The sequence below is a fragment of the Dermochelys coriacea genome, chromosome 1 (assembly GCF_009764565.3).
Source record: "Dermochelys coriacea isolate rDerCor1 chromosome 1, rDerCor1.pri.v4, whole genome shotgun sequence".
Lineage (NCBI taxonomy): Eukaryota > Metazoa > Chordata > Testudines > Dermochelyidae > Dermochelys > Dermochelys coriacea.
In genome coordinates, this window is record NC_050068.2 from 26,845,489 (window position 1) to 26,873,437 (window position 27,949).

Consider the following 27,949-nt stretch of genomic DNA (forward strand, 5'->3'; position numbering starts at 1 on the left):
TATTGGCAATATGCTATCAAATACATTTCTTCCTTTTTAAGGTCTCTTGTAAGGTACTGAAAAATCTGGTCTTGATTCACTTAAATGTGCAGAAATTTAAAAATCTTTGTCTTTACTGGGTTGGGTTCCCCATGACAGTGTGGGGAGCATAGGGCCTGCAGTCATTCCTAGATTACTTATCTTCCTCCACTGATATATGTCCCTGTGATTCTTTTTTGCAGGGTAACCCTTCTGCCAGGTGAAGTCAGCAGCAACGGAACCTGCTTGAGCCCCCACCCAGTAATCTGGAAAAAATTACAACCACATCTGGGTGCCTCTAAGAGGCAATACTTCCCCTCTTGCAAGCACGGAGTCTGTGTAAAACAAAAGAACTTTTATTAAAAGGGAAAGGGAACCAAGCATTAATTTGGGAAAACAACACAGCCATATTCAAAAGTATGCAGCTGTAAGAAAAATCCCAAACCCACAGTGTGTTGGGCAGTGTCCTTTGCCTCAGTTTCCCACCTTGTGGTGGGAAAGTCCAACAAACGAATGTCCCTTTAACACATCACTCCCCTCTCCCTCCTCTGCATCCCACTCACAGTTGCTGTCCTCGGCTAGCGAAGACCCAGAGTTCAGAGGTGCTTTCACAGGGTTCCCTTCCTACCCCTGTGGGAGTCGGGAGCATCAAGCAATGCCTCTGTTGCTACCACTGCTCTCTATTGCTGCTGGTCACTGCCACTTGCTGCTCCCACAACATCACATTCTGAGGTTCCACTACTTAACTGAGATCTCAGCAATTTCAGCAGGTAGTGGGGAACCTCACAGCCAGTGCAGTCTCTGTGTTCACTGCCCCCACACAAGCTCTAACTCCTCAATCCATACAGCACTGATATCAGCTCCAGGAACCACCAACTTGAAACAAGGATTTTCAGTAGAGTCTAATCAGCTCTGTCATTAAATGTTGGAGAGGGGGAACCACACCCCCCCCAGACAGGAATATCCTATCTCACCCACTCTCATCTTCATTATGATTTGGCATCCCTATCCCCTGCTTTGCAAATGAGGTTCAGTTTAGGGTGAACACCTTACATCAGAGCATGCTAAGAACAGCTCTGCTGCCCTTTACTTGTGCAATAAAGATAACATTTTATTACCCGTGCATTCAAAAACTAGAGTAATTTGTAACCCAAAATCAGCCAAAATTGATCATTTTGGCAAAAGCAGCTCCATCTGCTGCACACCTCAGCAGAATAGATGTGTCTATGCCAATACAGTCTTCTCCTCAAATCTTTCCCCTCAGCTCATGTCCAGATTGCAGGGGAGAGCTCATTCACACTCTGCTTACACTTGCATTTCCCTCTCCACCATTGCAAAATCTTTAATGAATCACCTCCCTTCTTCCCCTACACGTTATGTCTTTAACTTCCCAAATGCCATTGGATTATGTACAGCAATTGAACTACCGCCCACATGATCCCTTGCCTCAACATAACCCACAAGAGAAAGATGGAGGAATGGGTGCCTCTGGGGAATGATATCTCTAGGAGGAGCTGTTTAAGGGGACTGGGATTTTGACCTTCTTCTTCTTCTATTGGGCTTTCTTGGGGATATGTCAGTTCTAACCATTTTCAGTACCTTGGAAGGAGAAGAAAAATAAGCAAAAATGGAGTGAGGATGGATGGCAGCAAAGGGGTTATGAGAGTGTCTGAAATAAAATAAGATCAACATGACAACAAGAAAGAATGAACCAAAGGTGAAGGGAAAAATGAAAGGATAAATACACTGAACAAATGATAGATGGGATTGGCCACTTTTACACATTTAACATGGAGAAGGATTCCTTGCAGCCCCGTACCTTCCTGTCTTCCACTCCCAATGGAGCAGAGATGGGTAGCTTTCAACGGGTTGATTTTACATACACATAGGAACTGGTACAAAGTAAGGGGACTGTGCTCCAGTCCCCACAGTGACCACAGGGGTGGCCTGTTTTAACTTGATTTTCCCCAGCTCTTTCCACTGGACCAGAGACGTGCTTGGGCAGGCAGCCTCTTGCCTCTGTCAGCCCACATACTATATGCTCTTTACTATAAGTTTTAATGAATGGGAGGGGGCAGATCTTCAGTCACTGGAAATCAATGGAACAATGCTGAGTTACACCAGCTGAGGATCTGCCCCATGGGCTATGTTTGTGGGTTAAAAAAAAACCCCACAACTGATTTTTTTCTGTCACATTCTTGCTATAAACTCCGATGTCAAAAGGTTCATTTCCCCCCAAATGTATCAAGATCTATTGTTCGAGTGGGGGGTAATGGCACCAGCCCCTGAGAATTACTTTCCTGTGACTGGCATATTGGTGGTGGTGGAGGGGTTAGTGGTAGAGAGGGTTGCTCACATACTTGGGGGAGGGGTGATAGAAGCAGCTGACTCTACATATCAGTGACATGCTGACTCTTAGGACCTTAACAAGAGAGTAACAGAGTAAAGCCTGACTCTGAGACAGAGCTGGATGATACCTTGAGAAGGAAAGCCCTGAGAGACCAGGGGGTGTGACATTCCCTCTGTTTAACACAGTGGTGTGCACACTGATAGGCTAGCTGACAAATGTTGCATACATTTTATTTTCTGTAAATATACAGCCATGAAAAACTTGGCACAAATCAAAGGCACCAAAAACTGGTACAGGACATCAGTTACAACTGGTTTCTCTTTCCAGTCATGTTATTTTCCTTTAAAACAACAGTCTTCTCTCTCCTTTTACGGTTAGCTACTGAGTGTTTCATGTAGAACAGGGCACCTTTGGGTAGCAATACGCTGATAATGGCCAGCAGATTTCTGCACTATGAACACATAGGTAAACATCACCGCTCATGACACAGCTTCTGGAGGCTTTGAAGTTTCCTTGCCTGGTATCATGCACCAGCAGTCCTACTATTTTAAAGCAGATAGTTTGTGTGTACACAATTTCAAAGAGGTAATGTATACAGCATTTTAGAAGAGAATATATTCCTTTGGTCTCTGAACTGAGAACAGCTACACAACTGCATTACAGAGCAAGGGAGCAATGCTAAATTCTAGATGTAAGTTGCAGGATTCTTTAGCTATTCCGTGATGATGATGCAAACATACTCTGGCAAAGAAGATTCTAAACCAAATACAAGTTGGTTTGTAAACATTACTGTTCTAAATGAGCTTGTGCAATACTTTCAATGCACTGAGAAATGATTTCCTGATTTTAATTCTCTGACCATAGGAACTTCCTAATATTCTTTCATTTACTTGATTTTATGGGACTGTAACTAGATTTCCTTAAAAAATTCCTGGAAAAATTTGCTGAACTGTCAGCCAGAATTCCAACGTCATCTTTTGTTTATGTATTTTTAAAAGTACAGTTTCTTCCATCAGTGTGCCTCAACCCTGCCTTACAGGAAGCATCTATTGGGTAATAGTACAGTTCCGTTTTTCCATGTCCATCCAACCTATTGCATCTCTGATGATAGTTTGGGTGATGGCGCTTGTGATGCAGACACTTTTTCACTTGGAAATGGACTAAGACCAAACCATATATCACACAGGCCAACGAAGAGCCATTACAAGATGCAACGTAGTGTACTAACCACATGCCGTGCACCCTTGTGTCAGAGTGCAACACTGCAAGGGATCCTCATTCCCAGCACCTCCTATTGGCCCTCTGCTTCTCACCAGGTCTTAGGTGACTTGGCCCTCTGGCCAAGTCACCTAAGTTCAGTCTCTTTCAGGGTAAGGAAAGGTCCAAGCTAAACACTCAAATAATAATTCTTCTGTCCCTCTACGGCTGCACTTAAGTGTCCTCAGGGCCTTCCCTCTGAGCCGCCCTCACATGAGCCTAATCTGCCTCTGCAGTGGGGCTTGCGTGCCCCTTCCTCAAGTAGGGAAACTGAGGCCCACCCAGAGGACCCTGTATTAAGCAGTTGGCTTTGCTTCTTCAGACATGCCGCTGTTTCCCTTGGCCACTTCCTACCTCTAAATCTCTCCTTGTGCTGCTTCCCAACAGCATCTGCTTAACATGGCCTCCGTTTGCCTCTCAGGCCTCTGGCTTCTCCCTTCCCTGCTGAAGACTAGCAAGTCTTCCGCAGGGACTCTGGCAGCTTCCCCTAGGGATCTCTCTGCTCCTTGTAGCCCTAGCTTAGGGCTTTCCCCCACAGGAGCCGGTGCTGCTCCCTGTGAGTTTTGCCTGCCTGCAAGAGAGTCTTGCCTTCTCTTCAACCTCTCCCGCCCTGGCTGTACAGTCTTCTCCTAACTCTTTCACAGCTAACTTAATTAGCATTAAGTTACCATATCACCATTAGCGGGGGATGGCTGCTAGGTCATAGGCCAGGTTGAGCCTGGCTTGCCTTAAAGAGCCAGTCAGCCTGTGACCCATGGTAACAGCTTTCTGTCAGTCCTAAATTGGGCTGGATTCAAGCAGCACCATAACGGTGAAATTGTCTCTACCAATCCTGTGTTCACTAAAAGACATTTTTAATACTGAGACACAATGTACTTAGATAATGGTTTCAGTGTTTTGGTTCTAGCTCAACAGGCAACACACACACACAAACCTCCTAGGGAAAAGGACCGCATTGGACAGCATTACTGACAGATAATAGTTACATATACACAGAGAGTTCTTTGCTAGCCACCAGTTCAAAGTCAGCCTGACAAAGAAAAGGGTTTTTTCCCCCCTTCTCAATGGCTATGCTCTGTCTTCTCTTTGGAGGCTGTATAGATATATTACCAGTCTGCATTAAAGAGATAACTCTCTTGCTGATAGGAATGCATTGACTCCTATGGTTCTGAGTTCTCTGCACAAACAGCACACACATTTCTGTGTGCATTATAGTGAAGTAGTCAAGGATTCCTGTGTCTCTACATCACACTCATCAGTTTTCACCAAATCCACCTGCAATCCCTGTGCGTACTCCATGTGCTCCCATTTTATTGCATCATTCAACTCACAGCTACTATAGGTTCAACTGAAGTGATGTCTGTCTTCCCTGACTGGAGATTGGAGGTTGATGGAAGGACATAGGAGACTGAGACCTCTTGAAGTTGCTGTTTTTTGCCCAGGCTACTCTGTAGGATGGAACTGTGGATGGACACCTGTGCTCTCTCAAGGTAGATGTTTTTTTGCACATGTTGAGAAAAGACTTCAGTTCCAGTCTGAAATGTTCATTGAGCCAGCAGTAAATGAAGGGGTTATAACAGGTGCTGCTCATTGCAAACCAGTGAAAAGCAAAGTACAGGGCATTGTTGGTACGAATAGTTTGGCTGGAAAGGAGGACGACATAGCAGTTTAAAGGAAACCAGCAAACAGCAAAGAGGACAACCACCAACATCAGCATCTTAATGGTCTTTTTCTTCTTCCTCCGAAGGGTGAAGTACTGCTCTGTGGTCACATCCCCAATGGCACTGCACAGCCAGAGTTTCTTGGCCACTCTTAGGTAGGCAGCAGAGATTATTAAAAGGGGCAGAACGTAGAGCAAAATGAATGTTGTTAAGTCTAGATACTGCCAGAAGAGGTCAGCTGGTTCAGGGAAATCTGGGAGACACAGGCATCGGGTGACTTCTTCACTGCAAATAAAAGGACTGATCACAATAAATGAACAAATATGCCTGGGTATAACAGTAAGGGAGAGAAAGACAAGACTCCTGTCATAATACCAATGAGCCAGATCCTCAACTGGTGCAAATTCATATCATTCCATTGACTTCAGCGGTGCTATGCTAATTTACACCAATCGAGGAGGTGGCCCATAGAGTAGCTTAGAAGAAATGTGATCAGAATAATTTCTCACAGCATGCATGACATGATCTCCTTACAAAACTAATTAATTGCAACGTCTTATTACCAGCTGCACAAAATTAAGTTCTTAGGAGTGAAGTGAAACTCTCTCTACCTTTCAATGAACTTCTGTATGTAAACAATAATAAAAAGTCTATCACCTTTATGACCCATTCCATCAGCAAAACACTTCACAAACATTAATTAACCCTCACAACAGAGGGTGACAGGTAGTATTATTATCTTTATTCTGCAGAAGAGGAAACTAAGACAGAGAGGTTGAGTCACTTGGCCAGGGAGTCAGAGTTAGAGGTGGGGTTAGATAAGAACCAATTAGGGCTCCTTTCCAGTCCTCACCTCAATCAATGGGCCAGATCTCTAGCTGGTGTAAACTGCCAATTTATGTGAACTGTGTATCTGGCCTAATGCATCTGACACACTGTGTTGTTGATGAATAATACTAGAAGAGTAGCCATTGTGAAAGGTATCGATGTACACTATGGACCAGCTTCTCAGCTAGTGTAAATTGACATGGCTCCCTTGTCTTCAGTGAGGCTACACTTGCTTGTCCCTACTGGGTATCTGGCCCAATATGTTTCTGCAGATCAAAAGCAGGGATCAGCCTTACCTGTATTCAAAAGTGAATAGTTTTTGGTAAATAGCATATGGGAGGGAGAAACACGTTGCCATAATCCAGATGACAGAGATGTAGACAATGCAGTCGATAGCCATGGTTTCAGAGGATGCATTATAATCTGTTTGGAATAAACAAACACGTGGCCTGATGACATTTTAATAATTATGAGATTTTCCTCACATAATCTCCCACTCTTAAATACAGCAGTAATTGTGGCAGTTTAATGAGCCAACACTGCATGGGAGTTGCCTGCATGCAACTTCCACTGACTTCAGGTTACAGAACCAGAAAGTGAACTTGACTCTGAATGAAAGCTGAACTGAAGTAATTAACTTTTGTAGTTCAAGCTGAGAGAAATGGATAAAGTAAGGCCCAGATCCCGCTACTGCAGCTGCGAAGGTGAACTTCTGCACCCACATGGAGATGGGCTGACTTCCATGGGCTCCTGGGCAGGCATAAAGTTCTTCCCTTGCACATCACTTTGCAGGTTGGGCCTAATTCAACAATATAAATAAAGGGGGGAAATGGAGGCTTTTAAAATGCTTTCAATGTTTGTATTCGACAGCACCAGTGACACAAAGAAAGGTGGGTTTCCTGTATCATTTCAGCCAAATGGTTTTCCGACAGAAAATGCATTTTCTGCAATACTGAAATTTCCTGTTGGGAAAATTGAAATGAAAGCTCCCAAGAGCCCAGGTTCCCCACTCCCAGGTTGGCGGGCTCCCCAGGACCCTGCCCTGGCATCCCAGGGCTTCCAAGCTGGCCAGCTCCCTGGCTCCTCAGCAGCCCCTCTAGTGTGGAGCTTGCGACCGGGCTCCCTGCTCACCCAGGCTCTGTGGGCTTTCAGCATGCTAGGCAGGCTGCTGTGGCACCTAGATTGTACATTACTGAAAAATTCCATGTGGGTGATTCTGCAATGGAATGTATGGAGAATGCTCCTCTCCCAGCACATTTTGCATATCCCACCTTGTGTGCCAGTTCAGAACACACTTTTTTTTGGAAATGCAAAATTTTCCCTGGGATAGAAATTCCAGTTCCTGCCCAGAGCTAAATATACTATTTAAATTAGTGTCCCTTGGAAATCATTTATTTGACAGCTCTGCTTCTTATGTGAATTTAGCATATTAAGTTAAGATCTGAAGATGCAGCATGTACCTGCATTTAGAATAATACAGAATATTTTTGAAGTGCTTTGAGATCCCTGGCTGAAGGATTACAAGCAGTTCATTCAACTTCACATTCCCTCTCTGAGGCAGGTATTACTACCAACATATTAGAGACGCAGAGAGGTTTGTGTGAAAAGCCACTGGCTGACCTGGGAACAGAACCCAGGATTCCAGACTGCCAGCACACCCTCTAGCCTGTAAATTGTACTTATTCCTCCTCCTTAAGTGATACCAGAGAGCTGATTATAAAAAAAAATACACCACCCCCCTGGCAAGTCTTACAGAGAGTGCTCTGTGCTAAACTCCTTAGGATCTGAGGTGTTCAGAAAATGGTTTTTAATTTCTTATTTTAAAATAAGGGAATGCTCCAGCATTTTCAATTCATGGCCATTTAGTTAAGGGAACTCTCACCTGGTGTCTGTCCATTGCGATTGCTGTAAGAGTCAAAGTAGAGACATGGAGGGAGCAGTATTGTGCAAATCTACTGATGTGACACATCCCCTTCCCGAATATCCATGTGCTGTTCACAAACCAAGCCTAGGAACAATCCATCAGGGAATATATTTAGTTTTCTACATGCAAAATTAGGGTACTTTTCACATGCCTGACATTCGACTCATTGTGCCATTGTCAGCACACTACTAGCTGCTCTTGTGGTCATTTTTTTGACTTCCATCCCAAAAGGATTATTAAAAATCTGCAGGTCACAAACAGGCTAACACATCACTCCTTTCTTTTATCTAACCTCTGTCTCCTTTGATTTATTGGCTGATTACTGAAGCCTGCAATAGGACATTAAATAGAGTCAAGACTTTTGGGGAGGTGATCCAGAAATACAGTTATGATAGTGGCACTTTACTGACCTGGCAATATGCACGCAGCCAGTATGGTGGAGCAACTTCTAATGCATTTGTCTGACTTCCTTCAGAATATTTTCCCCCATACCCAAAGAACTGCCAACAAGTCAGTTCCCCTCATCCCACCGTCCCTGCTGGATACATGGATACTCCTGCATCCCTGATCTGGGTACAATGCAAGTATCTCTTTTCACCAGATCATGTAACATGATGCTGACCATTAACCATTTTTTTAAATAAGGGAGATTCATTGTATTATACTGGAAGCTCCTCAGGGGAGGGAAAATAATTAAATACGGTAAAACTGTGAAACTACAGCCCTATTATTCTGACTAGTTTAGTGCCAACAATGTCCTTGGGTATAAACCACAGGTGCAATTTTTAGTATTATTACATTTCTAACTGGACCATAGCAATTAGAAAAGGAAAAGACCTGTTAAATCTTCCAAAAAGTAATGACTCCATCCCTACAGACATTTAAAACTAGTCTGGAAAGATTACTAGCAAGTGTCTCATAGAACTATCTTGCATTAGCAGAGGATAAACTGAGAATATAACTCTACATAACAGGATAAAGAAAAAAAGTCATTAAATTAACTCTAATGCTTTAACATGACTGGAAGCTGAAATTGCAGCCTTGCATTTACTAGTGTCATTTGTCATTCCTGTGAGTGCAAGTAAGAACAATCAGAGGTGAACACCACACACTAAGCTATTTCTGTTAAGGGAAGAAAAGTCAAATGATACATTTTCCATTACAGATGCCCACGGTTTAGAGAAAAAAAGCAGAGCGAGAGGTAACAGACCTCTGTCAGGTTCTTACCAAAGTAAAGGGAATATTGAGCAGCGTTATTATGTCTGCTACAGCTAGATTCACAATGAACAGGCTGGTAGCAAAGCGCATCCTTTGATTTTTGATGATGACGTGACCAGAACATTCCCAAAGAGCGAGAGCACTATGATGAAGGAGTATGCCACAATGAGCATGGCTTTCACTGTAAGATTTTGAGACTCTGCCCCATATCTTCTCCTGCCCACAAAGCTCTGCCAGTCAGCAAGTGTATAGTTATTCCACAGAAAAAAAAACTGGAGATGCTGGGTATTTCAAAAGATCCTTCAAAACTTCTGTTGATGGGAAGCTTTGCTGATCTCTCAAAGGCATTAGCTAAGTACGGGAGAGAGAGCCATATATAATGAGTAACCATTTTTGAAATGCTGCTTCTTTCTTCAGATTCAGAAATAGCTCATCTATGAAACAACACTGTGTGTCCAGTCAGCGGGAGGCTTGACGAGCTCTCGCTTGCTTTCCTTAGCACAATCTTCATAACTGTGAACAAAATGCAGAAATTATCAGCCACAACAACAGCAGATGATCCAGACAAGTGCTGTGGCTATGCAGAGCTGACACTCAGTCAGTGTAGACATCTCTTTCCGCACTTTTGTATCTCCTGTCTCAGGCAGGCTGCTAGCAAGAATCTCTGCGCATTGGATGCTTAATATTACTGCTACTCTGACGTGCTCGCTTTGTCCAAGATTGCACTCCTACTGGGTTTTACTCCATGCCCCCCCTTCTCCTCTGGGATAATTACATCTGTACTGTGTAAGAAAAAGAAAATCTATCTGGTTTCACCTGAGCATCCTTTTCTCCCCTGTCAGCATCCTGACCTGCAGCAGCAGCTTCATGTAAATTCTGTTTTGTTTATAAATCAGCACTATGCCTGGTAGCTGTGCTGCATTCTAAGAGAGATTCCAATTTAAAAGCACAATTTTAAATGTATTTTGGGCTAGTTTCAGCCTTGTTTACAGCACCACTACATTGACTATCACTAGTAGTGATGAGGTACAGAATAGAAAGTGAACAACAAAAAGTTAGACTAGTTCACTCTACTCAAATGTTTCTCCCCTCTCCCCCCTTGTAAACTAAAAGGTTATGTGGCTTATAACTGACTATTGTTCAGCCTCTCATTATAAATACCCAACAGTCTATGTATTAAAGGTCACTTTTTATTATGTTAATGTTTTTCTAGAGATGTTTTTCTCACAGGCAAGTGAAAGCTAATCTTCCTATCGGCAGCTACTTTTCCCTCTTGGCCAACAGAATAAAAAAATGTTTTTAAAAGTGAGATCTTACATTGTGTATTTCATGTTTTATACATACACGGTATGTCATGTATGTCTAGCTGCTGGGAGAATTGATGTGCACCTTCATATCAGAGAGGCAGTGGGTGTGTGTTGCCTTATATATTCAAAATGTATACACTTGGACTGAGGTTGAGATGGAAATAGGAGACAGACTTGTTGAAAGTCTCTGAGTAAGGATAAAAGGGGTAAAAAACAAGGGTGATGTCATGTTAGGGGTCTACTACAGACCACCTAACCAAGAAGAAGGGGGTTGGACTAGATGACCTTCTGGGGTCCCTTCCAACCCTGATATTCTATGATTCTAAGAAGAGGTGGATGAGGCTTTTAAACTAACAAAATCATTCAAAGCAGAGGACTTGGGGACTTCAACTACCCAGACATCTGTTGGGAAAATAACACAGCAGGGACAGATTATCCAACAAGTTCTTGGAATGTATTGGAGACAATTTTTTCTTTCAGAAGGTGGAGACAGCTACCAGTGGAGAGGCTGTTCTAGATTTGATTTTGACAAATAAGGAGGAACTGGTTGAGAATTTGAAAGTGGAAGGCAGCTTTGGTGAAAGTGATTATGAAATGATAGCGTTAATGATTCTAAGGAATGGTAGGAGGGAGAACAGCAAAATAAAGAGAATGGATTTCAAGAAGGCAGACTTTAGCAAACTCAGGGAGTTGGTAGGTAAGATCCCATGGGAAGCAAGTCTAAAGGGGAAAACAGTTCAAGAGAGTCGGCAGTTTTTCAAAGAGACATTGTTAAGGGCACAAGAGGAAACTATCCCACTGCATAAGAAAGATATCATCTTGGCTTAACCAGGAGATCTTCAATGATCTAAAAATCAAAAAAGAGTCCTACAAAAAGTGGAAAGTAGGTCAAATTACAAAGGATGAATATAAACAAACAACACAAGTATGTAGGGACAAAATTAGAAATGCCAAGGCACAAAATGAGATCAAACTAGTTAGAGACATAAAAGGTAACAAGAAAACATTCTACAAATACATTAGAAGCAAGAGGAAGAGCAAGGACAGGGTAGGTCAATTACTCAATTTGGGGTAGGGGGAATAATAACAGAAAATGTGGAAATGGCAGAGGTGCTTAATGACTTCTTTGTTTCGGTTTTGACCAAGAAGGTTGGTGGTGATTGGACGTCTAACGTAGTGAATACCAGTGAAAATGAAGTTGGATCAGACAAGGCTAAAATAGGGAAAGAACAAGTTAAAAATTACTTGGACAAATTAGATGTCTTCAAGTCACCAGGGCCTGATGAACTGCATCCTAGAATACTCAAGGAGCTGACTGAGGAGATATCTGAGCCATTAGTGATTATCTTTGAGAAGGCATGGAAGACGGGAGAGATTCCAGAAGACTGGAAAAGGGCAAATATAGTGCCCATCTATAAAAAGGGAAATAAGGACAACCCAGGGAATTACAGGCCAGTCAGCTTAACTTCTGTACCCAGAAAGATAATGGAGCAAATAATTAAGCAATCAATTTGCAAATATCTAGAAGATAATAAGATGATAAGTAATCGTCAGCATGGATTTGTCAAAAACAAATCATGTCAAACCAACCTGACAGCTTTCTTTGACAGGGTAACAAGCCTTGTGGATAGGGGGAAAGCAGTAGATGTGGTATATCTTGATTTTAGTAAAGCTTTTGATACTGTCCTGCATGACCTTCTCATAAATAAACTAGGGAAATGCAACCTAGATGGAGCTACTATAAGGTGGGTGCAAAACTGGTTGGAAAACAGTTCCCAGAGAGTAGTTACAGTGGTTCAGAGTCATGCTGGAAGGGCATAATGAGTGGGGTCCTGCAGGTATCAGTTCTGGGTATGGTTCTGTTCAGTATCTTCATCAATGATTTAGATAATGGCATACAGAGTACACTTATAAAGTTTGTGGACAATATCAAGCTTGGAGGGGTTCCAAGAGCCTTTGGAGGATAGGATTAAAATTCAAAATGATCTGGACAAACTGGAGAAATTGTCTGAAGTAAATAGGATGAAATTCAATAAGGACAAATTCAAAGTACTCCACATAGGAAGTAAAAATCAGTTGCACACATACAAAATGGGAAATGACTGCCTAGGAAGGAGTACTACAGAAAGGGATCTGGGGGTCGTGGTGGACCACAAGCTAAATATGAGTCAACAGTGTAATGCTGTTGCAAAAAAAGCGAACATCATTATGGGATGTATTAGCAGGAGTGTTGTAAGCAAGATACGAGAAGTAATTCTTCCGCTCTGATTAGGCCTCAACTGGAGTACTGTGTCCAGTTCTGGGCACCACATTTCAGAAAGGATGTGGACAAATTGGAGAGAATCCAGAGAAGAGCAACAATAATGATTAAAGGTCTAGAAAACATGACCTATGAGGGAAGACTGAAAAAATTGAGTTTGTTTAGTCTAGAAAAGAGAAGACTGAGTGGGGACATGGTAACAGTTTTCAAGTATGTAAAAGGTTGTTACAAGGAGGAGGAAGAAAACTTGTTTTTCTTAGCCTCTGAGGATAGGACAAGAAGCAATGAGCTTAAACTGCAGCAAGGGAGGTTTAGGTTGGACATTAGGAAAAAAGTTCCTTGCTGTCAGGGTGGTGAAGCACTGGAATTAATTGCCTAGGGAGGTTGTAGAACCTCCAAGATTGGAGATTTTTAAGAGCAGGTTAGACAAACACCTGTCAGGAATGGTGTAGATAATTAGCCCTGCCCTGAGTGCAGGGGACTGGACTAGTAGATGACCTCTCGAGGTCCCTTTCAGTTCTATGATTCTATGATTCTGTGTGTGCATAATATACATATTAAATGAGGCACTCCCCACCCTGAGGGCTATATTCTTTCTATTAGTTCATTGCACTTAATTTAAAGGTTAACGTCTGTGCATTTAACTATTGTGCCAATCTCTGCTGGGGAAGACCCAGTACAAACAAGAAATGCTGGTGTAATATAATATCATTAATATTACAGTGGTTCCAAGGGGCCCAATCAGGATTGGGTCTCAATAGGCTAGACCTTATACAAACATTTATTAGAAGCCCTTGTAAACTCTTGGGGGTAATTTAGATTAATAGTCTCATTAGTGCATCTAGTACTCCCATCATCATCCCACAGTGCACTAGGCACTCCTAAGGTGAACTATCCAGTCTACTTCATGCACTCTGCTTCAGAGGGCATTAGTGTGCCAGAAGCCACTTATCTGTATAGATCAATGGTTCTCAACCTATTTACCATTGTGGGCTGCATCCAGTACTACTTGTATGGCCCTGAGGATATCACATGGGCCGCAGCTTGTGCTGATTAGGCTGCAAGTGGACCGTGGGCTGCAGATGGAGAACCACTGGTATAGATAGAGCTAGACTTTCTATGGAGCTCATTTGCATGCTATTTTGCCAGTTTTAACTTCTTCCACAGATGACAGAACGGATGAACTCCTTTAGCAGCAAGCATGTCTCAGAGGAAGCTTTCTAATAAATGTGATGCCAGCTGGCCAGAGTGCAGTCCATGGTAATCATCTGGGGCAAAGAAAAAATCTAGTTGTAGCTGATTCAGAATGTTCTGATCCATGACGGAGCATCCAAACACTTTCTCAAGCCTGTTGGGATACCATTACAAGCAACTAAACATCAAGGCCCTATAACTGAGACACCCTTCAAAATGCATTAACAGGAAAATTTCTAATAAAGTTTTCTTTGTAATGATTCACAAACAAGACTGGACTTTGAATAAAACTGTGCTTTGAAAACCTATGTCTAAAGAAGATATGATATGCTGACACTGAAGAATCATTGTGTTTTCCATAACACTCTTCCCTTCATAGGTTAAGGGGGAGGATAATACACACATACTGAATATGATAAATATAAAAATCAAGGATTGATAAACGGTAAGATTACGAGCTTATGAGTTATACTTTAATAATTTGTAATTATGGATAGTGAATGAGTCTAGATGAGATAACACTTAAGCCAAAGCCTTGCTGGCATAAGTTGGTGTTGCCAATTCTTTTACGTCGTATTGCTGATCTGCTTAAAATGATGCTGTGCTGACAAAACAAAGATAATATTTTGTGCTGGAAGTTTTTAAGGTAGAAACAAACAAAACTGTAACAACAACAAGCCTTTTACTGGGAAAACACAGGGGAAGGGTGACACAGAACGACATGCTATAAAACATACATAAAGAGCAAAAAAAAAAAAAAAAGCGGAAGCTGGATAAATTAAAGATTGCGCATGCGTAACGTACGGGTTACATAAAACCAAAAGGGTTGATGTGCTAAAAGGCAATTGGAGAACAATTATGTGATCTATAATGTAAAAATGTATAGAAGAATTGGAGAAACACCAAAGGGAACCTAAGAACAGTCATACTGGGTCAGAACAAATGTGCATCTAGCCCAGTATCCTGTCTTCCAACAAAAAGAAAAGGAGATTAACAAATTTATTTGAGCATCAGCTTTTGTTCGCAACTTCAATGAAGTGAGCTGTAGCTCACAAAAGCTGATCCTCAAATAAATTTGTTAGTCTCTAAGGTGCCACAAGTCCATCTTTTCTTTTTGCGGATACAGACTAACACGGCTGCTACTCTGAAACCTGTCTTCCAACAGTGGCCAGTGCCAGGAGCTCCAGAGGGAATGAACAGAACAGGTAATCATCAAGTGATCCATCCCCCGTCGCACATTCCCAGCTTCTGGCAAACAGAGGCCTTGTCTACATTACGAAATTAGGTTGAATTTATAGAAGTCGGTTTTGTAGAAAGCGTTTTTATACAGTCAATTGTGTGTCCCCCCACACAAATGCTCTAAGTGCATGTAGTCGGCGGACTGTGTCCACAGTACCGAGGCAACCGTCGACTTCCAGAGCATTGCACTATGGGTAGCTATCCCACAGTTCCTGCAGTCTCTGCCACCCATTTGAATTCTGGGTAGAAATCCCAGTGCCTGATGGGATTGTCACGGGTGGTTCTGGGTACATATCGTCAGGCCTGCCTTCCCTCCCTCCTTGCAGATGCCATACCACAGCAAGCATGGAGCCCGCTCAGCTCACTGTCACCGTACGTCTCCTGGGTGCTGACAGACGCGGTACTGCATTGCTACACAGCAACAGTTTATTGCCTTTTGGCAGCAGACAGTGCAGTATGACTGGTAGCCATCGTCGACGTAGTCCAGGGTGCTCTTTTAACCAACCTCGATGAGGTCGGGGCACCTGGGCAAACATGGGAGTGACTCAGACAGGTCATTTCCCTTTTAAGTGTCGTCTCATGACAATTCAGTCCTACCAGCAGTGCACTGTCTTTTAATCTGCAGCCAGCAGAAGACGATGGCCAGCAGTCATACTGCACTGTCTTCTGCCTACCACCAAGGTGATGACGATGGCTAGCGGTCGTACTGCACAGTCTGCTGCCAGCAAGATGCATAAAGATAGATGAAGTGGATCAAAACAAGAAATAGACCAGATTTGTTTTGTATTCATTTTCTCCTCCCTCCCTCCGTGAAATCAACAGCCTGCTAAACCCAGTTTTGAGTTCTATCCTTGATGGGGCCATTTTTTTTTCTCGCAAAGCCACCCGCTTTGTTGATTTTAATTCCCTGTAAGCCAACCCTGTAAGCCATGCTGTCAGTCGCCCCTCCCTCCGCCAGAGCAACGGCAAACAATCGTTTCGCGCCCTTTTCCCTGGATTCCCCGAGCAGGAGCAGATGCCATAGCACAGCAAGCATGGAGCCCGTTCCGCTCACCACAGCAGTTATGACCATTGTAAACACCTTGCGCATTATTGTGCAGTGTATGCAGAACCAGCATCTGAAAAACCAGGCGAGGAGGCGACAGCAGCGCGGTGATGAGGCCCTGAACACACTTTTCTCTAAAACCGCGTTCCCCCACAATTTGGAGATCATGGTATTAATGGGGCAGGCTCATGCCGTGGAACGCCGATTCTGGGCCCAGGAAACAAGCACAGAGTGGTGGGACCGCATAGTGTTGCAGGTCTGGGATGATTCCCAGTGGCTGCGAAACTTTTGCATGCGTAAGGGCACTTTTACGGAACTTTGTGACTTGCTTTCCCCTTCCCCGAGGCACAAGAATACCAAGATGAGAGCAGCCCCCACAGTTGAGAAGCAAGTGGCAATAGCCCTGTGGAAGCTTGCAATGCCAGACAGATACCGGTCAGTCAGGAATCAATTTGGAGTGGGCAAATCTACTTCGGGGGTTGCTGTGCTGCAAGTAGCCAACGCAATCACTGAGCTGCTGCTATCAAAGGTAGTGACTCAGGGAAATGTGCAGGTCATACTAGATGGCTTTGCTGCAATGGGATTCCCTAACTGTGGTAGGGCTATAGACAGAACGCATACCGCTATTTTGGGACTGGACCACCAAGGCAGCCAGTACATTAACTGCAAGGGGTACTGCAATCACTGGTGGATCACAAGGGATGTTTCACCAACATCAACGTGGGATGGCTGGGAAAGGTTCATGACGCTCGCGTCTTCAGGAATTCTGGTCTGTTTAAACAGCTGCAGGAAGGAATTTACTTGAAAGACAAGAAAATAACTGTTGGGGATGTTGAAATGCCAATAGTTATCCTTGGGGACCCAGCCTACCCCTTAATGCCCTGGCTCATGAAGCCGTACACAGCCACCCTGGACAGTAGTAAGGAGCTGTTCAACTATAAGCTGAGCAAGTGCAGAATGGTGGTAGACTGTGCATTTGGATGTTCAAAGGGTCGCTGGTGCAGTTTACTGACTCGCTCAGACCTCAGCAAAACCAATATTCCCATTGTTATTGCTGTTTGTTGTTTGCTCCACAATCTTTGTGAGAATAAGGGGGAAGACATTAAGGCGGGGTGGGAGATTGATGCAAATCGCCTGGCCGCTGAATACACACAGCCAGACACCAGGGCGGTTAGAAGAGCACAGCAGGAAGTGCTGTGCATCAGAGAAGCTTTGAAAACCAGTTTCATGACTGGCCAGGGTACTGTGTGACACTTCTGTTTGTTTCTCCTTGACGAAAACCCGCCCCCTTGGTTGACTCTAATTCCCTGTAAGCCACCCACCCTCCAGCCTTCGATCACAGCTTGCTTGCAAAGGAAATAAAGTCACTATCATTTAAAAAACATGTATTCGTTATTGATTATAAAAATAGGGAAATAACTCACAAGGTAGCCCGGGTGGGGTGTGGGAGGAGGGTAGGAGGGAAGGAAAAGGCCACTTTAAAACTTGTTGAATACCAGCCTTCTGTTGCTTGGGCTGTCCACTGCGGTGGAGTGGTTGGGTGCCCGGAGCCTCCCACCCTGTGTTCTTGGGTGTCTGGGTGAGGAGGCTATGGAATTTGGGGAGGAGGGACGGTGGTTAAGCAGGGCCTGCAGCGGCAGTCTGTGATCCTGCTGTCGTTCATGAACCTCCACCAGACGCCGGAGCATGTCCGTTTGATCCTGCAGTATCCCCAGCATTTCCTCATGCCTCCTCTGATCTTCCTGCTGCCACCTCTCCTCACGTTCATTGGCCACCGTCCTGTACTTTGCTGTTGTATCCCTCCACACAGCTCTGTCAACGCCGTACGACTGCATGAGCTCAGAGAACACGTCATAACACGTGCGTTTTTTTCGCTGCCTTATTTGAGATAGCCTCTGGAATGGAGGAGGGAGGCTTGAAACATTTGCAGCTGCTGGAGGAAAAAAAGGGAGTGAAGTATTTAAAAAGATACATTTTGCAGAACAATGACTATACTCTTTCACAGTGAACAACACTATTCACATTACATAGCACATGAGATTTTGGTACAAGGTCGCATTTTGCATCTTATATTGAGTGCCTGTGGCTTTGGTGTTAGAGATCATACACGAAGGGCCGGGCAACAGAATTTGGCTTGCAGGCGGCCATGGTAAGCCATAGTCTTTCAGCTTCTGCAACCTTCATAACAGCAGCGCCGTCCTTTCCCATAACAAGCAAAGCCGGTTTAGCTGGCCATTTACTGCTGCAGTTTTCCTGTTAACGTGCAGCAGCCAAACTAACCCGCTCCCCCCATCCAATTCTTTGGGATGATCGCTTTTCCCCTCTCCCCACCGCATGGCTGGTATCAAGGAAGATCCCTGCTAGCCAAACGCGAACAGCTCAGCGCCAATGGCCCCCCCTCCCACCGCGTGGCTAACTGCGGGGAGGATTTCTTTTCAGCAACAGGCAAACAGCCCGGTAGGAACAGCCACCTCTGAATGTCCCCTTAATTAAATTCCCCTATTTCAACCAGATTACCATGAACGATATCACTCTCCTGAGGATAACACAGAGAGAGAAAGAACGGATGTTGCTTGAATGCCAGCAAACACCGGGACCATACGCTGCCAGGCTTTGTCATGCAATGATACCAGATTACTTGCTACTAGCATGGTGTGGTAAAGTGTCCTACCATGGAGGACGGAATAAGGCTGCTCTCCCCAGAAACCTTCTGCAAAGGCTTTTAGAGTACCTCCAGGAGAGCTTCACGGAGATGTCCCTGGAAGCTTTCCGCTCCATCCCCAGATACGGTAACAGACTTTTCCAGTAGCAGTACTGGCCACGAATGCATTCCAAGTCCTCACGGCTACTTAATCATTAAAAAAGCTTGCTTTTATAACATGTATTATATTTTAAAAGGTATACTCACCAGAGGTCCTTTCTCCGGCTTCATTGGGTTGGGAGGGTATTTCAGTCAGGGTGATAAAAAGATCCTGGCTGTCAGGGAGAACAGTGTGCTGTGTGCTCTCCCCAAGCTCGTCTTCCTCCTCCTCATCTTCCCCATCTGCAAAATCCTCAGCCATGGCGGAGAGTATCCCATCCTCCAAGTCCACGGTCAGGGATGGGGTACTGGGGGAGGCCCCCCCTAGAATTGCATGCAGCTCAGTGTAGAAGTGGCATGTCTGGGGCTCTGTCCCGGATCGTCCGTTTGATTCTTTGGTTTTCTGGTACGCTTGTCTGAGCTCCTTAAGTTTCATGTGGCACTGTGTTGCGTCCTGATGTAGCCTCTGTCTCTCATGGCCTCGGAGATTTTTTGAAATGTTTTGGCATTTCGTCTTTTGGAACGTAGTTCTGATAGCACGGATTCATCTCCCCATACAGCGATCAGATCCAGTACCTCCCATTCAGTCCATGCTGAAGCTCTTTTTCAATTCTGGGACTGCATGGTCACCTATGCTGATGAGCTTGCCTGGCCAAACAGGAAATGAGATTCAAAAGTTCCTGGGGCTTTTCCTGTACACCCGGCCAGTGCATTTGAGTTCAGAATGCTGTCCAGAGCGGTCACAATGGCGCACTGTGGGATAGCTCCTGGAGGCCAATACCTTCGAATTGCGTCCACACTAACCCTAATTCGAAACGACGATGTCAATTTCAGCGCTAATCTCCTTTTTAGGGAGGAGTACAAAAATCGATTTAAGAGCCCTTTATGTCGAAAAAATGGCTTTGTTGTGTGGACGGGTGCAGGGTTAATTCGGATTTAATGCTGCTAAATCCGACATAAACTCATAGTGTAGACCAGGCCAGAGGCTAGGGCCACCATCCCTGTTCATCCTAACAGCCATTGATGGACCTATCCTCCATGAATTTACCTAGTTCTTTTTTGAATCCTGTTATAGTCTTGGCCTTCACAACATCCTCTGGGAAGGAGTTCCACAGGTAGACTGTGCACTGTGTGAAAAAATACTTCCTTTTGTTTGTTTTAAATCTGCTGCCTATTAATTTCATTTAGTGACCCCTAGTTCTTGCATTATGGGAGGAGTAAATAACACTTCCTTCTTTACTTTCTTCACACCAGTCATGATTTTCTAGACCTCTAGCATATCCCCTCTTAGTTGACTCTTTTGCAAGCTGAAAAGTCCCAGTCCTATTAATCTCTCCTAATATGGCAGCCCTTCCATACCCCTAATCATTTTCGTTGCCTTTTTCTGAACCTTTTCCAATTCCAAAATATCTTTTTTGATATGGGTCGACCACATCTGCACACAGTATTCAAGATGTGGGCATACCATGGATTTATATAGAGAATATATTATCTGTCTTATTATCTATCCCTTTCTTAACAATTCCCAACATTCTGTTCGCTTTTTTGATTGCCACTAGACATTGAATGGATGTTTTCAGAAAACTATCCACAAAGATTCCAAGATCTCTTTCTTCACTGGTAACAGCTAATTTAGATCCCATCATTTTATATGTATAGTTGGAATTATGTTTTCCAGTGTGCATTACTTTGGGAAACTGAAGGATGGGAGTGAAGGACCAGACCTGGAAATCAGAGGAGACAATGAAAATCATGGAAGGAGTTCCCAGTGCCTTGGAATGCGGTAACTTGGGCCCCTATCAATTCCATCTTGTCTGCTGTTATCTGGCTCAAATGCATGTTCAGGTATTATAAGTGACAATAATTCTGTCTGAAATTGTATAATAAAGGCAAAAATTGATTAAGCCTAAATTGGGTGGAGTTGTGACTCAGTTTTCTACTTTAACCCCGAACAAGCCAGATGCCCCTTGATCTGGCAGAGTCAGGAAAACATCAAGAGTCTTAAGGTCTAATATAAGGTGGCTCAGGAGATCAATAGGCAGAATATTGGCAAGTGCTCTTCCATGTGGCTCAATGTGCTACTGGACAATACGATGGTTTCTTTTACTGCGATAGTCAGGGAGGATAGTGGCATCAGTTCTGTGGCCTAAGCAGACCATCAGGTAAGGAGTCATACTTGGATATGCATGACAATTTTCTGTGATTGCAGGATAGATGGGGAATTCTGAGATCGTAAGATGACAGTTATGGCAGCTCAGGAAAGAGAAGAGCTGCCTTCTACAATTGGTACACACCTTTATTTTAATATATACTAAAAGGACTGATGTTGCAGGCTCAGGGATGTGTTCTGTGTTCTAAAAATGCCGTAAGTGTTGTTAAATAGGCAATTTTAGGGGGAAGTAGCTCAGTTTCCTTCCTGCCTTCCCATTCATCTGCACATCCGCCATCCCCGCATGCTTCCCATCTCCACATTCCCCTGCACATGCATGCTGGCTTCTCTCATACCCCACCACGTTCCACAGCTCACAATCCCTGTTTCTTCTCACCTGCACACCCCCTCGAGTTTAATTAAAAAGGAGAAGAGCTTTACAGTTTCTACCCATTTGAAAGTATGACCCACAGTATCCCTGGATACAGCTACAGTCTTAATGAAGCCAGTTATAAAAGACATGAACTTCACTGAAGTGTTCATTTACCTTGATGACTTGATTGTATCTGGAAAGATCCTGGCAGAGCATGACACCCAACTTTTAAAGGATTTGAACTATTTATTCAGCCAGGAGGGCTTCGGCTGCCTTGATCGTGGGGTGTTGTTCCAGGAAGAACTGCTATGCAGAGATGGGGTCCATCTATCGAGGAAGGGGAAGAGCGTATTTGGATATAGACTGGCTAACCTACTGAGGACGGATTTATTGGGACAGGTGACAGAAGTCCACAGGTAAGTCAAAAACACGGAGACCTGGGAGAAGGGTCAGAATTTGGGGGGGAGTATGGGCCATTATTGCAGGGATAAGGGAGAGACAAGAAGGAACATAGAAGGGAAATCAAATCTGTATCTTAGATGTCTGTATACAAATGCGAAAAGTATGGGGAATAAGCAGGAAGAACTTGAAATGCTAGTTAATAAATGCAACTATGACATAGCATCACAGAGAGTTGGTGGGATAATACGCATGACTGGAATATTGCTATAGAAGGGTACAGCTTGCTCAGGAAGGATAGGTGGGGGGAAAAGGGAGGACATGTTGCCTTATATATTAAAAATGTATAGACTTAGTCTGAGGTTCAGCTGTAAATAGGAGACAGACTTGTTGAAAGTCTCTGGGCAATGATAAAAGGGGTAAAAAAGAGACCATCTAACCAGGAAGAAGAGGTGGATGAGGGAAATACAACAGAGGAGCTACTATAAGGTGGGGGCATAACTGGTTGGAAAACCATTCCCAGAGAGCAGCTGTCAGGAGTTCACAGTCAAGCTGGAAGGGCATACCAAGTGGGTCCCACAAGGATCAGTTCTGGGTTTCGGTTCTGTTCAGTATCTTATCAATAATTTAGTTAATGACCAAGTGTACACTTATAAAGTTTGCGGACAATACCAGGCTACGAGGGGTTGAAAGTGCTTTAGAGAATAGGACTAAAATTCAAAATGATCTGAACAAACTGGAGAAATGGTCTGAAATAAATAGGATGAAATTCAATAAGGACAAATATAAAGTACTCCACTTAGGAAGGAAGAATCAGCTGCACACATACAAAATGGAAAATGACTGCAGAAAGGAATCTGGGGGTCACAGTGGATCACAAGATTAGACCTTAACTGAAGTACAGTAACTTCTCGCTTAATGTTGTAGTTATGTTCCTGAAAAATGCTACTTTAAGCGAAACGATGTTAAGTGAATCCAATTTCCCCATAAAAATTCATGTAAATAAGAGGGGTTAGGTTCCAGGGAAATGTTTTTCGCCAGACAAAAGACTTTTTAATACACACACACACGTTTTAAACAAACAATTTAATACTGTATACAGCAATGATGATTGTGAAGCTTGGTTGAGGAGGTGGAGTCAGAGGGCCGGACATTTCCCAGGGAATGCCTTGCTACTAAATGATGAACTAACACTCGTCTGACCCCTCGTCAAACAGCCTTTGTTGTTAACGTAGCCTCACATTCGGCAAGGCAGCAGGAATGGAGGAAGGAGACACAATCGACACATGGCAGTGGCTGTAAACAAGGGATCTGGGGGTCATAGTGGATCACAAGCTAAATATGAGTCAATGGTGTAACACTGTTGCAAAAAATGCAAACATCTTTCTGGGATGTACTAGCAGGAATATTGTAAGCAAGACACGAGAAGTAATTCTTCCGCTCTACTCCCCGCTGATTAGGCCTCAACTGGAGTATTATGTCCAGTTCTGGGCACCACATTTCAGGAAAGATGTGGAAAAATTGGGAGAAAGTCCAGTGAAGAGCAACAAAAATGATTAAAGGTCTACAAAACATGACCTATGAGGGAAGATTGAAAAAATTGGGTTTGTTTAGTCTGGAGAAGAAAAGACTGAGAGGAGACATGTTAACAGTTTTCAAGTACATAAGAGGTTGTTACAAGGAGGAGGGAGAACAACTGTTCTTCTTAACCTCTGACGATAGGACAAAAAGCAATGGTCTAGGTTTGGACATTAGGAAAAACTTCCTAACTGTCAGAGTGGTTAAGCACTGGAATAAATTGCCTAGGGAGGTTGTGGAATATCCATCATTGGGGATTTCTAAGAGCGGTTGGACAACACGTGTCAGGGCTGGTTCTAGATAATACTTAGTCCTGCCTGAGTGCAGGGGACGGTGGACTAGATGACCTCTCGAGGTCCGCATCCAATTCTATGAGTTGTTCTATTATATACTAGGCCTAAGAGCCCACACTGTACCCCCTCACATTAATAGTCTAGAAGTAATATTTAATAAAAGCTAGTTATGTCTTTATCATAAGGATGTTATTTTACCTCTCTTTATGGTGTAACAAATGTAATACCTTTGATTTTTATAGTGATATTTGAGAACTGGGCAACAAACTATACTCTAAAATCGCGCACTAAATAGGAGACCATGTAAGGAATATATGGAAAAACCTGGAAAACATTTGATTTCACATGGAAAATGGACAAAATACTAAAAAGAAATGCAGGATTGGCTTCTTGACACCCGTGTGACTGGAACATTTAAAAAGTTTCCCCTCAAACACACACTATGATGAGATTTTTTTTTAAACAATTAGGGCTGTTAATATATTTTCAGTACACAATTTTATTTAACTAGCAACATATAAAAAAACGCTATGATTGTGTACATTTAAATCCTTCAGATTCAATGCAACTACCCAGGACCATACAACTTACTACTCCATTGTTCCACATACATTTATATGGGGTTTTTATCATAGGAACAACATAAAGGTAACTTTTTTATTCTACTATGGAGATCGAATGGCAGTCTGACATATTTTGTCTTAGCACAACAAATAGTTCCCCCCTTTAGAGAGAAGCTTACAGCAGCTAGTCTTTCTTAGACAAGTATCAATAATAGGCCTTGGTGCGAAGAGGCAGTAGAAGAGTCAGGCCATTGCAAATGCCAGAACAAGCGATGTTCTGATTACCATCAGGGAATATCTGCTTTAAAAATTACCACCAATTATTTAATACCTTGAGGGACAAGTCCCGGATCTGACAACTTCAACAGAGTTCTCAGGGCCTCTATGGCTCATTTGAGTTCACAACGGCAGAAGTGAATGCAGACCCAGGGGCGGCCAAGATAGGCCAGAACCATGGCCATACAACTGCCAAATTCCATCTCGCTCCAGGAATAGTTCATGCTTCTGCACTTTCCCACCCAACTGTTGTATGTAGTGTAGTGCTTCTTCAACATCCCAGAGGCAGTCAGTCAGGGAGACCAAATGGGCCACATAGCCCACTGAGAGGTCTTGTAGTTAAGCCCCAAATTGTCCTAGCTCTCAGGATGAAATTACTGAAGGGTATAGCTGTGGTTCTCAGTTAGCACCAAGCAGCAAGTGTGGAGAAATAATGACTTTTTAAAATAGCAACTGCTTTAATTCCTATTTTGATCATGTTTTTCTGTGCTCACTTTGGAAACAAATCATTTAAGCATTATTGAATGCATTACTGAATTAATGCAGTTTCAGTGGGAATTCTGAAAATAAAAAAAAAATACATGAAATGTGTCATTTGCACAAATATACAGAGGCAGTGTCTCATCCATTACTAGCCCAATTCCATATTTTTTATGCAGGTAAGACTCATGCCAACTTCCGAGAGTTTTACTTGCACAGCTGCAAGGTTCTATCCTACAAGTCTCACTTGAGTGATAGAAATATGCAGACCAACTTAACCTAAAGCCATTTTCTAGAATTGCAGAGCAGAATGTCGCTTCTGTACATTTCTGACATTTTATAAGACAGTAACAGGAGACCCTTTCCAGGAATTAATAGTTTTAATATTGAAAGTTGCATCTTTTGGTCCTTGAATTTTTCTGCTAACCATAGCAAACTGCAGATAAATGTAATGTTCATTAGGCCTGAAAAATAAGTTAACTGTATCCATCCATGCATGCATATTGCTTTAATTTATTCCTCTATAAAATGTAAAGCCCAATGAGAAAATTTTATAGAAGGAAGAATTCTTGTATATACAGCCCAGAGATGAACACAACCTTTTAGAAGTTTTACAGAAGGAAGAATTTTTCCTACAGAATATTTCCCAAAGTTTTTACTAGTAGGCACTGGTAACTCAACATATACGTCAAGTTATCTTGCATACACAGTACCACTGAGAGTTAATCTTTCACAAAAGAATTGAAACATTAAGGCAAAAAATAGTTTAGAGTAAAACACTATCTAAAACCTTGCATATTGTTTTTTGATTCCATCACAAGACCTGGGCATTTCTGCAGTGTGATTTTATATAATGAATCCAGAATCATCTGTGCTTTCTTCTTGAAGCAGCAGTACTCTTGAAAGGGTCATATTCATCCTGCAATGTAAAAATTCATTTTAAAAGCTATCAAGGCATTTTGAATTAAAAAGGCAGAATTAACATAAGAGTTGGCTAACTCAGAAGGCCTGCCATCTTACTCCATATTTTCCACTCTGCCTGTTTCTGTTAGTTTCTTTGTTCTTGTTCTATTATTTTCAATATGAAGGAGGAGATTATTTATTGATAGAAACTATAAATACAACATCATAAAGAGAGCAGTAATCAGGCGCACACACACACACAGCATCCATAAACTAAATCCTGATTTCTGTGAAAGAGAACATAGATACAGTATATCTGCAGAGGTCAGGGAAGAATTTGTCCCCCCCTCATCATATAGCACTGCACAACTATGTGTATCAGGAGCTGGAGGGAGGACAGGGTCTGAAGAAAAGAGACGGAAAGGGTGGTTAACATTTCCTCTGGATGTCAGATATTGGCCATTGCCAGTTAGGATACCAGACTCAATGAACCAACAGTCCAATATGGTTTGTCAAATCCTATGCATCTCTGTAAGTTAGATGTCCATAGAGTTAGTTCAATATAAATAAAACCTAATGGGACATTGAGAATGAAGTGTGAAGCACTTTGGCATCTGTTGAGGAAAAGTTCTATATATGATCTAGGTATTATTATTATTGGATTAGAGGACTGGTCTTAGCAGGTAAAGGACTGGTCCTGTAAAAACACTGCCTCCTTAGTAATATGAAGTTCAGCTTTCAATTTTTAAACACACATGGTAAAAATTAATTTTTACCCTTTCTTATATATTTTTCATAATTTGTAACAGCAGTGGAGATAGGGAGCTCTATCCCATTCATTTCCAAAAACTTTTTAAATGCAAAAGTAAAGTTTCTTTTGCTTGGGTATGTTGGAAACATCTAATTCATGCTGTAGTTATGCTGGTTTTGATTCAGGAAAAAAACATGCTTAAATGTTGTCCTGAATAGGGACAATTTCTGCAGCCTTATTTTGAAATGCTCACAAAGATGTACAATAATTTAAACAAAAGATAAAAATATTTTAGATCCACAGAATACTAAGAATTTGAAAAGCAAGTAGTATGGTATCTAGAATTCATTTTTACTATATTTGCATTTTGTTAGCTAAACATCATTACACCGTATTCGCTTATTTACATTTCTTTTGTATTAAGCATCTTACAGTCAGAGAGCTCTGGAAAACACAACAGAATCAGGTGTTCATACACTACAGTGATGCATAGCAGCATAAACCCATTAGACATACTGCAACAACACAGAGTTAACCCATCTTGTAGTACCACAACATAAGGAACAGCCATGTACTTACAACATTGGATGCGGACAGGGGAGTGGTTGTAGTAGTTCAAACATTATCATGAGGGGCTGGGAACCCAAAAATACCCCCATTTTTTCTTGTGCATAAGGACAAGAAGAGTGAAAGTGACAACTTGGTTTTCTTGTCCTTACTGAGTAAACGGCAACTATTAGTTTTATTGATTTAAATATACAATGCAGTACAGTGCTATTAGAAACAAGCGTAAAGGAATCCTTATAAATATTAGTTAGAACAACAGAACAGTCATACTGGGTCAGACCAATGGTTCATCCAGACCAGTATCCTGCCTCCTGAAAGTGACCAGTGTAACATGCTTTGGAGGGAATGAAAAGAAAAGCTCAATTTTAAGTGACTTATCCCTTTTTCAGCCTCAGCTTCTGGCAGTTGGAGGTTTAGGTAAACATGGAGTATGGGGTGGTGTCCCTGATCATCTTGGCTAATAGCCATTGATGGATCTCATTTTTTCTTTAATACGATTATACTTTTGGCCTTCAC

At 42.6% G+C, this 27,949-nt stretch overlaps 2 protein-coding genes across 10 annotated transcripts in view; both read right to left on the reverse strand.

The window, feature by feature from the left end:
* Nucleotides 1-410: 410 nt before the first annotated feature.
* On the reverse strand, nt 411-10,135 carry GPR83 (G protein-coupled receptor 83). Its single transcript, XM_038418158.2, is given in 8 exon segments — nt 411-5,033; nt 5,036-5,571; nt 6,411-6,501; nt 6,504-6,537; nt 7,997-8,122; nt 9,266-9,372; nt 9,375-9,525; nt 9,528-10,135. Coding segments are annotated over 8 exon segments (1,251 nt in total). The 5' UTR covers nt 9,648-10,135; the 3' UTR covers nt 411-4,947.
* A 14,239-nt stretch (nt 10,136-24,374) lies between these two features.
* MRE11 (MRE11 homolog, double strand break repair nuclease) overlaps nt 24,375-27,949 on the reverse strand; it is a 63,332-nt gene continuing 59,757 nt past the window's right edge. For all 9 annotated transcript variants that reach the window (XM_043504163.1, XM_038386391.2, XM_043504162.1 and 6 more), the window contains one exon: nt 24,375-26,131. In XM_043504163.1, coding sequence (XP_043360098.1) covers nt 26,078-26,131 — 54 coding nt within the window. In that variant the 3' untranslated portion in view covers nt 24,375-26,077. The remainder of the gene's footprint in view (nt 26,132-27,949) is intronic.